Source organism: Bradysia coprophila, chromosome II, assembly GCF_014529535.1.
Source record: "Bradysia coprophila strain Holo2 chromosome II, BU_Bcop_v1, whole genome shotgun sequence".
Taxonomy (NCBI): domain Eukaryota; kingdom Metazoa; phylum Arthropoda; class Insecta; order Diptera; family Sciaridae; genus Bradysia; species Bradysia coprophila.
The window spans coordinates 1292682-1305229 of NC_050735.1; the positions used below are offsets into that span (position 1 = coordinate 1292682).

At 36.2% G+C, this 12548-nt stretch overlaps 2 protein-coding genes across 6 annotated transcripts in view; both read right to left on the reverse strand.

Moving 5' to 3' along the window:
- LOC119067163 (alpha-actinin, sarcomeric) overlaps positions 1–4607 on the reverse strand; it is a 45949-nt gene extending 41342 nt beyond the window's left edge. The window contains exon 1 of one of the 3 annotated variants that reach the window (XM_037170722.1): positions 4451–4607. The gene's annotated coding sequence lies outside the window, so the exon portion shown is untranslated. Of the gene's footprint in view, positions 1–4047; positions 4066–4450 lie in introns of those variants that run through there. The other 2 variants (XM_037170161.1, XM_037170400.1) reach the window with 2 other exon arrangements.
- A 6553-nt stretch (positions 4608–11160) lies between these two features.
- The window catches only part of LOC119069233 (G-protein coupled receptor moody), a 71515-nt gene continuing 70127 nt past the window's right edge, over positions 11161–12548 (reverse strand). For 2 of the 3 annotated variants that reach the window (XM_037173382.1, XM_037173314.1), the window contains exons 7-8: positions 11943–12049; positions 11161–11878 (exon numbers count right to left, since the gene is read on the reverse strand). In XM_037173382.1, coding sequence (XP_037029277.1) covers positions 11455–11878; positions 11943–12049 — 531 coding nt within the window. In that variant the 3' untranslated portion in view covers positions 11161–11454. The remainder of the gene's footprint in view (positions 11879–11942; positions 12050–12548) is intronic. The other variant, XM_037173442.1, reaches the window with a different exon arrangement.

Here is a 12548-nt window from a genome sequence, read left to right on the forward strand (position 1 = left end):
CAGGAACAGAGAAGAAGAAAATGTAAACTGGAAATTGAAATATATAAAGTTGATAGTTCAGAAAGACATGTTTTGAATCACTTGCGCTGTATACAATCTAACTTTAGAGTCTAACAGTATAATGACTGAGGAACGACTTGAGTGAATTGAATGAGTATGAATCATTGTAGCGATAAGGGGCCATTCATGACCAAATTTCGACCTTTTCTCACCCATTGCAAACAATAGTTATTTGATCATCGAGAGCAAAAAGAATTGGATATTCCATTCCAAGGGTGCTCGCTACGCTCTGGCCACAAGTCAACCGAGAAATGTAATTTCCTCCTTTTTCACGAGGTCAATATAAAACATTGTTCACCAAAAAGACTGTCGAAGTTTCAGCTGAGGTGAGAAAATGACTTACATGCTACATGGCATGTAGTACATGCGTCGAAAACCGTACTTTTCATGTTTGAAGCACGTCTTTCGACGCAATCAGCATGTAAAATCCATTACATAACTCGGTATAAAAGTGAAAAGTCTCGTTTTCGTGTGTTTATTGACCTCGGCCTCGCCTCGGATCACGAAAACTCTACTTTTCATCTTTTTATCCCTAGTCATGTAAAATACTATTTTTCTTGCCTGCGTTGTGAAAAAATCTAAGCAACAATCGTATGAATCGCACGCTAATTTCCCCCCTAATGAAGGGCGTACTTATTGAATGAACCCTAAAACAGTACAGGCTCGTATAATTATGGAAACAGTACGCTCGACTGATACCAGGGCCTATTATTGGTAAATTTAATCACCAAATTCACTGAAATTTACCGAATTTCTCTTTCGGTAAATGTTGGTGAATTCGCTAATAAAAAATTACGAATAGACCCTGACTGATACTAGTCGAAAATATTGGCAGTCATGAACAATCGCAATGAACACTATCAGCCGATTATCATAGTACTCTCAGCATTTTCACTGAATTAACAAGCATCGAAGCAGTGCTATGTGATAGTCACCATTCTATTAATCTCTGAACAATTCTGACAAGATTACCATTTCTTCTATAAAGCGGAACGAAAATGCCTGTTCCCCTGGAATTCATTGTCTGTGAGAAACTTTGCGTATGATTGATTTCGCAATTAAAGGGCTTCACAACTTTTACGTGTGTATACCGTTACCATTAAAGGACAACATTGCGGACATTTTACGATATGCGATTAAGTTCCTGCACTGGACTGGAACAAGGTTTATTATAGTCCATATGAGTCATGCTGAAAGTCGTTTGGTAAGTAATGTGTGAAGTGAACTACAAATGTGCGTAAGAAAGAATTATAAGGGGGTGTAGTATTGCATGTCGCCTGTCCTCGTCTGGTGTGCAGTGACGTTATGACGATCAATGACACCATTGATGATGAGAAGATATTTTTTGCATTAATCGGGAATGTTTGTCTATATGGATGGATGTGGGGGGCGTAGAATATTTAACTGAAATTAACGAGTTGTGGATGATCGTTCAAAGAAATCAGTGACAACAAAAATCTGCCATAATTCTTAAATCAAATATTTTGATTTTCGAAGAGCAGCAGCAAAGGAAGAAACAAAAAATAATTGTGACGTGTGCCAAAAAACTGAAAATATTTTTCATGGCTACTTTCTATGTGTGTACACATCATTTACAAAGTAACGAACGCTTCGTCTCGTCCACAAGATTCACTGCCTACGCGCCATTTGATTTCTTGGTTTACATTGCATATTATCGTTTTACAAATTGTTCGCTGATAACAGCGACCTGATCTCTCATGGTGAAGTTCGAAAATAGCAGGCGACCGATTCGATATTTTCACGAAAATTTGTGAAATTAGTGAGCAGATTTTTCAATATTTTTTTTTAAGCTGCTGTGGTAATGAAATAGATTGGTTCGACGATTTATTTTCTCAACCGATTCGTAAATTTGGTTGAAGAGGTTTTTTTTACTGTGAGAAGAGTCATCTTCAAACATGCGAGAGACGTTAAAGGTCGTTAGATTCGAAGGTATGGTTTCGATTAGGTTTCGAAAGAAAAACGAACATAAGTCCCCAGTGGACTATATTAATTGACTGTTAACTAGTGGTTAATAAGACGTTCCAAAAGCATGATAAATATTATGATGAGAACGTTTTACCATGAAAATGACACTCTAGACACACTCACCAGAAAAGTGGCAAAGTGAAAAAAAAGTCATTCGGCCGTGATATAATCGCTGAACGAATAAACATTTTCGAAATCATTGCAAATCTTCATTTTGGCTAAAATAGATTTTTTTTCCTTCGTGGCGAAGTGGGTGTAATTTCTCACATTGAATAATTTACAATTTTCTATTTTTGAAATGAAATTATTTTTAAATTTAGCTTTGCGGGACACATTCACTTGTCCGCTTTTTTATTAATAAATTATCTTTTATCAACAACATTCGTACAGACGTTTTTGCTGTACTTTTTGAAGAAAGCAGAAGACTTACTTTGAGGGATTCTTTTGAAAAAAAGGCCAACCGAAATCGGACGCATTTTCCATTGGAATTTTTTATAAGTACCTAGAAAGGCCTTCGACCCTAGAAGCCAAAACCACTTTCAAAAAAAATTCTTCGTAGCTTGTGTGGCTGGTGAAAGGTGATCAAAAACCGAAAACATGCACTTTTCTTACCAAAATTTCTCCAGTTACACGATCCGTACACGGTCGTGTGTGGTGTCATTAGAATGGTAATCACATGCACTATTGAGCCGGGACTTATTGGCTTTAAAATTCATCGACACTGAAATATATGCAGCTGAAGTTTTCAAGCGAAGACTTACACTGTTCTTGCAGATTTTTCTCGAGGTACACAAAATGTAAACGGTCGTGTGGGGTATCATTTGAAAAGTAATTTTATGTGCATTTGGGCCAAAAATGCGTATTATGTGGTTTGGATGCATATGCGATGAAATATGGACACTTCAACAGTTCAACTTCTATTTCATCGTAGATGTATCTAAACCACAGACCCTATTTGGCCCAAAAGCACATAAAATTACCTTTCAAATGATACCCCACACGACCATGTACATTTTGTGTAACTCGAGAAATTTATGTAAGAACAGTGTAAGTCTTCAGTTGACAACTTCAACCGAACATATTTCAGTGTGTATGAATTTTAAAACCAATAGGTCCCAATTCGGATCAATAGTACATGTGATTACCTTTCTAATGACACCACACACGACCCTGTACGGCTCGCGTAAGAAATTTTGGTAAGAAAAGTGCAAGTTTTCGGCTTTTGACCACCTTTTACCAACCACACAAGCTACTAAGAATTTTTTTGTAAGTGGTTTTGGCTTCCAGGGTCGAAGTCCTTTCTAGGTACTTATAAAAAATTCCAATGGAAAATGCGTCCAATTTCGGTAGGCTGTTTGTCAAAAAAATCCCTCTTTAGTACATGATCAATTGGTTCCCGTTTAAAACGATCAGAAAGTATATTCGGCCTACGAAAGTCTGCGTGGAGCTTGTTGGACTATTGGTGCTTACGAACACTAATTTTCTCTGATTAAAATCACTAACTGGTCACTTCCATCAGGTTCAAAAATAAAATCGACTTATGACACCTCACGACATCATTATACAAGTGTTCCATTAATTTGTCTGGTCGAAGCGAAATATTATGAACATTCGGCAATTTATTGCTTGTTTAAGTTGAGATAAAAATATTTTCAACCCTCGCTTCATGTATGAATGTGGAGAGCATTCAGACACTTGAGACATTCAAAGAGTGTTGTTGATGACGAGTTTAAAAGAACGATAAAATGACAGACTTCAGCAGACATTACGATTCAAAAGAACCTCAAGAAGTCGTTCAATTTTAGAGGTTGAACTCTCTTATCACTGTTGGCTGTAATATTGATCTGTTCAAATTCACCACACCTCGCTTATTTGATTATTCACATACACTTGTATAGAATTAGCTAGGTGTTTGATACAATAAACTACAGACGACAGACATTATTATTTGTCATAACTCAAATACACAGACCCATTCATTACATTTGCCTGAATTATTACCTAAATGTTGCAAACGTATCTATTGTTCCGTAAACACATTTTCCGTTCTGCATATATTTTTGCTCTGAACGATTTTGCAAACTGTCTTTATGAATGTACCCGGCGAAAATGAATATAATTAATTGCTTATGTAAAAGGGACATCCATCCATATAATACATCTGCTGTGTCAATAATCAAAAATTGATTAAATGGCAACACACAAAATTCATTAAAATTTTATTTTTGTCAATTTTATGCGTGGAGTTATAGTGAAAATAAAATCAACTGCAGCACATATCGCGTCCGAATCACACGAAATTAAATTAATTTTATTATCCGGTATAGGTTAGCCGCAACACAAACAACAACACACCGGTCAACACGTTCTCAAATGCCGGTTTTTAACCAGCATTTTCACTTACAATTCCAGCACCTTATTCTCTATTTTATCACTAATCGTTCGAATCTAAATTCCTAACTATTTTGGCACAATACTATCCAGTAAAATCCAGTAAAAAAACTATTTAAAAATAAACAAATAATCAATTTACAAGCCGACTGACAGACTGAATTGAATTAACTGAACAAAGCGATCGACATCTGTCGTTCTTTTCTTCATCGTTGGAAGAAAACTTTTGTTGGTTTTCTTATTTGTATGCGCACAAGATGGCACTGTTGTCAGAAATGTATTTTATTTGAAAAGCGTTTGGCACCAAATTTGATTGAACAAATTAATTTGTCGGGTTTTTCGTTCATTTACCGTTTTCATTGGCGACTGTGTTGTCGCTTTAATATTAAATGTGACAAAACATAGAAGATACCTAGTCCATCGCAATAATTTGAAAGAAATGTAAACAATTCAAACATAAATGGAATTCTTTGTCATATTTCAAGCACATCTTTCCTCCTCCTTTACATAACTCGGAATCAAAATGGAAAATCCCTTTGTGCATCCGACAACTGAAATACGACCTATTTTGCCATGATTTTTCATTAAGAAATGTCAGTTTTTCCCGAACTAAATATCGTGCGGGAAAAATAGTATGTTACATTGTTACATACCAAGGACGCTCCGCTTCGCGTCGCTCCATCCCTGGACGTTTTCACCACCTGGGTCTAAAACACACCTTTTCGATCCGTGGTATGTATACTATTTTTCTTCCTGGAGTACCAAAGTCACATTCCGAACAAAACATAACAACAGATTTGCACGCCATATTCAGCTGCGATCTCTATACCACATGCGAGATCGTATGCGATATCACAAAATCTCATGCGATATCACAATATCACATGCGAGATGGCATTCGATATAACAAAATATAATGCGAGATCGCATGCGATATCACAAAATCTGATGCGAGATCGCATTTAATATCACATGTGTAGCATTTTCATTTGTTATAGTACATGACACATCTGGGAAAAAATAAAGATAGGATCGAAAATGACATAAGCGGGAATGAAAATTGAGAGAAAAAAGTGTCGGAGAATGTTGCTCTTTCGGTACTAAATTTGGTGAGTGAATGTGACGGTTTTGGTACTTCAGGAAGAAAACTTCATTTTCAACATTCTCCCCTACTATTTTCTCTCAATTTTCATTCCCGCTTATGTCATTTTCGATCCTATCTTTATTCTTTCCCAAATGTGTCAAGTTGTTGTATGTACGCGAATGTAATGTTTTTAGTGTTTTGTGACAATGCATTCATAAGGATTGCTTTCAGCATTCATACGGACTGCTTTCGGCATTCATTCGGATGTCTTTCGGCATTCCTACAGATTGCTTATTTTTCGACATTTGTGAGAATACATGCACACGGAACGGACTTCTTTAGGCATTCATACGGATTACTTTCGGCATTAATATGGAATGCTTTTGCACCGGTATGTTGTTCAGTTTTGTTGTTATGTTTTGTTCGGAATGTGACTTTGGTACTCCAGGAAGAAAAATAGTATACAAACCACGGATCAAAAAGGTGTGTTTTAGACCACGGTGGTGAAAACGTCCAGGGATGGAGCGACGCGAAGCGGATGGACCTTTTTGATCCTTGGTATGTAACATACTATTCTTTACGATTTATAGTGCGGGAAAAGAATTACATGAATTTTTCTATGACTATACGATTGATTAAATTTAATATGGTGAATGTGAAGTGTGTATGTTTTCAAGTAAATTGATGTGTTTTGTCTATTTCAGTTGTCGGATGCACAAAACGTTGTTCGTACCTCGACAGGAAATGGATCGTCATTTCCTGTATTGGTACGAAAAATACTATTTCTTGTGTGTTTTTATTGACCTAAGCCTCGTCTAAGTTCAATAAAATGCACACGAAAAGTGGACACTCCTTTCCGTTTCAGAGGTGGCCGAAACTAGCATTCTGCCAGGAATCCTGGTTCAGGATTAAAGCTATTTTTCTATCTTGTTCGCCACTATACTTTAAAAAGTGCACGATGTAGCATAGAAGTATAATCGAGAATTCTATTGACCTACCTAGAATGTTGCTTAACGTACTTGCCTTCCACCAAAATGATCCGGGTTCGATTGTTCACATGGATAATATCGATAATGTCGCGTTGGTTACTTCCTAAAGTCCACTGTAGCTCCATAATTTGTGTGTTTGGTGGCTGCAACGATGTTCAAGTACATACTGAATGACACTCGCATGACGTCACCCAAATATGATGAATTTGTGTTTATATATTATAGCCTACATATAGGCGGGATATCAATTAGCCCCTAATAGTTATGTACTAGCCTTCCAAATATGATGAATTTGTGTTAATATATTATAGCCTACATATAGGCGAGATATCAATTAGCCCCTAACCTTCTCCAGCGAGTATTTTCATATTTTGAGGCTTTGTTCAGACGATTTGTTAAGCCCTTGGTCCAGACTGCACAGTGTTGTTGGCCGCAAAAGGCTGTCAGTGAGGTCCCTAATCAAACAAATCTATATAAAAATTTTAAAGAAGCCTGACAGACCCATTCAATCTATTGTGCGGTACTCAAAAGTATTCGGAAAAGAAAAAGTAATGATGCAGTTTGACTAGTTTTGGCAAGCTACACATGGTACTAGGTGTGGATTTTCAAGTTGATAAAATCGACCCACCCTACTACTCATACACTCTGGTGATAAACCACACTTAACGGTAAATAGAGGATTTTCATACAAAAAATTCACCACCCGTGATTAATGTGGTCGTGATGATGTGGTGAATTATTTTTTTGTAAAATCATCATAAGTGGTGTGTTACCGCTTTTCTAATAAAAATGACGATCTGCATGACCTCCACAAAGATTACAGCATTGATCGTGATGGAATCTTTTACTTTAATTGATTTAAGTTTTTACTATGCTGGTGCATGTAATAAGGCTATTACATGCATAGGCAAAGGCCTTTACATCACTCGCATAGTAAAACGTCGTACTACACACGGAAAATAAAGTGATATCTCGTATCACGATGAGTAAATGTACCTCGGGCTAAAGCCCTCGGTTACTTTTACTCATCTCGATACGAGATATCACTTTACTTCCCTTGCATAGTAATGTACTATTACACATAATGAAATATATTTCTTCGTTAGTTTTTATATGCAATGCATTCTGCTATAATGACTGGGTATTCTGAGTTATCCGTTCAATTTTGGTGTATTGGTTTCTGAAGTAGTTGTTTACGTCTTTTGTATTGTTTCAGACCTTTAACCTCCAGAGACTACGTCTCACAGTTTCCGAAATTATAGCTTAAGCACATTCATAAAAATTGGTACTATGTTTGGCAACTGTTGGTATGCCATTTTCACCATCAAGATAATCCCATTGACAAAGAATTACTTACGTTGACTATTCACGCCGTAAGAGCGGTCGAACTTCAAAATGGAAAGTGCGGAGGTCTTTCTAACGTAGCGTCATTTTCATACAATGAAGCGTTGAAATGTATTTTTCGGTTCACTTAAAATTCAAATTTTAGGCACACTTACGACGTGAATTGTGCCAGTTTTTCATTATTCGCTGATTTCTCATTTGGGTTTGACAAAGATATTAAAATGTTCCCATTTTGGTAATGAGTTATGGTCTACTATTTTTAAGAACTTTCAAGAATTTCAGGAATTGGGGAACTTTAAAATATCGGGCATTTTTAATATATTTGAAGAATTTAGAGAATTTTCAAGAAACGCAATTTAAAAAAAAACCTTGTTGTCAGCCGTGTCCACGGTACGGGTCCAGGTGTCCACTACTCACGCTATTCATCAATTTTAAACGCTGCTATTCATGGAGTGCCCTGCCCGTGGCCGTGTCCGTTAAGAAGTAAAACCAGTTTTCAGTTGGAATTATAGTTTGTATTTTGGTTAAAAATTCAATAAACAATTACGGATCTGAGTATAGGAATTTAGGAAACATACTGATTTAAAGTTTAATACCGAGTAAAATACACAAGCGTTCCTGTTTTTCCTTCGCTTTTTTTTACTTCTTCGTAAACACTGTAACGTTAATCGAGGAACGTTTGTAAAATACATCAATTTATATAGGAAACGTTTAGTAAGTTTGTTTCAACGTTTAACATTCAGTTTGGTAATGGCTTACGGACTATATAACACTAATTTATTTAATTATAATTTTTTGTTTGTGCTTAAAATAATTAGATTAATGGTTTTCGCTTCATAAAATAATTATATCGCAAAATTGCTTTGGCATTCTTTTACATCATTGGTTTCTTTCTTCCATTTATAAATTTACGAACACTAAAATTCCAAAGGAATTTCCTTAATTTAATTTTTAATTAATTCGTCTCAGATAAGAGCACCACCATTTCAAAGGCAAATTTCTTCTTTTTTTAGAAAAATCTACGTTCCATTGCATAGCAACCAAAATTGACATCTGTTATCTAAGTAGAAAAATTCACTGTCTTCGGAAGGACTTACATTGAAATATTATTCAACTTCACACAAAGAAATTAAAAAGAGTTTTTTGTCAGTCTTTTCAACTTCTTTGCCTTCACATTAGGGCTTTATACACTGTTGAAGAGGTAACTTCAACTTCCTATAAAAAATGTACATCTACTTAGGAGGTGTTGTGCGTGAAAGTTAGGGCTCCCCGCGATGCACGAGCATTTATCATGAAATATCTGTTTACAACGGTACCTCTTCAAAGTGAACCGCCTCCCTTCACATCACACACTTTTTCCTTTCACTTTTTGCAAATCTATCTTTGCTTCTTATCTGAAAGTCACTGCATTTGATTTGTTTCAAATGTAACGTTAGACTTCAAACACTAACGGATAGTACTAATGAGTTATAGTACTCGGTGTACGATAAAAATGTATAAATTTTTGGTCTATACTCACTTAATGCTATTTGGTTATATCTAACACTGTCTTCATGGACAAACTTTTAGTTTAATAAATATTTTCTTTAATTTGTGATTAAAAACATTACGACAGTTTTCCACACATATACTCTTTGATTATATACTCTGCCAACATCAACTCTTCATTGTAGTAAATTAATTTTCTGCTTAAATTATATCCGCTGAACCTCTCGCTAGGCTTTCGCTGAATAACATTTTTGGGAGGGATTTTTGCCCTGTAAGATTTTGGTTTTCGCTAGTGTTCGCCCTTGTTGATACTTCGATTTTCGACATTTATATCCAGTGTGTCACTGAAGAACAGTACGTCTGTTTTTCAAACGATTTGAATCAAACCAAAGTTTATTTACTGATTTAAATCTCTCACTTATAGATTAGCTCGTTCCGTATGCGTTTTTATGTATGGGTTGGTTTAGAAATTAAGTTTTTCTGTTGGTCTATTCCAAGGTTATTTCAGCTGTAATAACGTCATCCATAGAGACTAAATAAAAAAATTGAATGACGAAATATTCACAAGATCGTTGAGGATATGACTCTGTGGATTCTCGGATACTCGTCTGAATACTTGGAGTTTAATTCAAAAATTACACTTCAGGTCTATGTTGTTGTCTCGTTTTCGATTATGTGATAAAATAGAGTACACACTTGTCACTATCAGTCTCGGCAAGCCTCGACTTCTTCGTGACAATTGTGTAATATTACTTTGCGAGCGAGGTAAAGGCTTTTTCCCTAGGGAGGGACACTGCAATACATTGCAATGTCAAGCATATGTCCAAGGTCTTTAAAATTGCACTAGGTTAAATCCTTTTTAACAAAGCAATCTGCGTAGCCTTCCAATAAATAAAAAAAACTAGAATCAAAGCCGACTCGACACTGCTGTCGTTCCACTTGTCAACGGACGAAACATGAACAAATTCCATAATCGATTTGCTTCAAGTTTCTACATAAGATAGAAGATGACTAGCAGGTTGGTATAATGGTATTTCCACACCGTTAATATGAAAGCACCTTCTAGTAGTGATTGGAAATTGCTCTGTTGCGTAATAGCTTACTTTCCATGCATCCCGTGTAATTTCCTGTTACTCACTAAACCACTGGGAAATCAGTGTTAACGTTCAATAAAGTAACGACTCATTTCCCGGGTATGCATTGAGTAAATGGTTATATAAGTTTGTCGGACTTTTGTTTGGTAACGAGTCGTTATATAGATGCTACTCAGTAGATGTTAATACATTAGCAACAATATAAACTGTGGAAGTTTGTTTAAATAAAACCTCGCCCATTTGTACGCAGAAACATCAATCTGTTTATCATTTTGTTCATTTTGTTCATTTTGTATGAGGCGAAAGACTCACCATAGCGGAAGGCACGGTTACAATAATTATCCGTGTCTGAATGGTATGTTCCTGTTGACTGAATTGTTCTGTAACATCTGAATTTAATTGAATCAGGCTTAGACTAACCATACTCTAATTACTCTAAGGAATCAGGGGCATTTTTGTCGTATATTTTGTTTGATGGCAAATATTCACAATTCAAAAGAAAGATGAACGAAATGGTAAACCACGACAGAGTAAAGTTAATCAGGCAGGAGCGCTGATTTGACTAGGGACCTGAATAATCTAGTAGCGCATAAGATTTTTCAATTTATGTCAGTGTTCATTTGAGTTCATTTTCATACAGTGCATTAGGTCCCTTATTTGACGTTTCAAAAATGAACTGCTCCTGCCTGGTTTATTTTACTCTGCCGTTGGTATCTATCGAACTGTAAATTAAAAATTGTCAGTTAGCTAGAACAAGAAAAATTTGTTTTATCTTTTTCTTTTATTTCTCCACTTGTGACGAGAAGTTCCACGTGACAGTCTTGTTTAAATTTAAATTTTACTAAAAAACGCTGCCGTTTGTAGCTGCGAATTCTTTTTAATAAAAGGGATCGCCTTTGACATCATCAACGCAAATTGCATCTACACTCTCTCTCTTCTATTCCAAGAGCACCACTTAGTATAAATTAAATCACTTCGTCAGCGTCCGTGTTGACGTTCTCGTTGACAATGTACTTTGTCATGTCCGTTGCGAACCCTGCTTCTGCACCAATTCCTTTTGCTGGTTCGCACGGCTCTTCGTTCTGCACATCAACAAATTCCAGTATGCTTGCCGATACTCGGATGACATGACCACGTATATGATTGGATTGATGCATGTCGTCAGGTAGATAAGTAAATAACTGATAACATTCCAGAAATGATATTTCTCGATGGGTTTGATTATTTTGGTAATCGTGATGGGCAGGTAGCAAATTAGAAACGACACGAAGATCACTAGAATCATTTTGAGTAAACGACGATCTTTGGCTGTCATCCGACCGACATAAAGAATCGATGCGCCGGACGTATTCATGGTTGAGTGTTTGCGAAGGGCGCCGGTTTTGTCTTTGGATTTTTTCAAACGTCGTAGTGATGCGGAAAACGATTTGGTGAAACGACGACTGAAATTGAAATTCCACAGCTGTAGCGCAACTTTGCCCATTTAAAATGAAAAAATGATTTTACCTTGGAGGACTTTCCTCATCAAGTGGTAAATCGATGCCAGAACTTGACGATGGCTCCACCTGAACAGATAACAGTTGATTGCAGTTGTCACTTTTGATGTGATAAATCTGTATAATGTGATATAATGCAGTTTTAATGAACATGCAGTAAAGCAGATCTAATGAAATAATAAGTTAGCGTCGAGCGCTGGCAATAGTACATTACCACTCATCGTAGTTTTTACGAGATGTGTACGTATACGAGTGCTAAGATGTGTAAGAGTAAGAGTGCACATCGAGTATAAAGTACAGTGCGTGGTGAGGTTTTTATCGCAGAAGGGAAACATGGGCGCACGAGTCTCAGGTAGTAGTCGGAGAAATATTGTTCTGTCAATACCTAGTTTATCAATTAAAGATCAATAGTGGTTCGACTACTAATGCATGTCCGGCGACTGGTGCGCAGGGTTTTTTAAATTTTAAATCCGAAGATTCCACAGAATTTTTGTCGGATGAATTCGAAACTTTATCAAAATTTCCTGAATTTTCCCAAAAAAGGTCTGATAGTCGGACTCTTATCAGTCTTTTATCCATACAAAGTTTATCAATGAAAGAATAAAAATAAATTGTC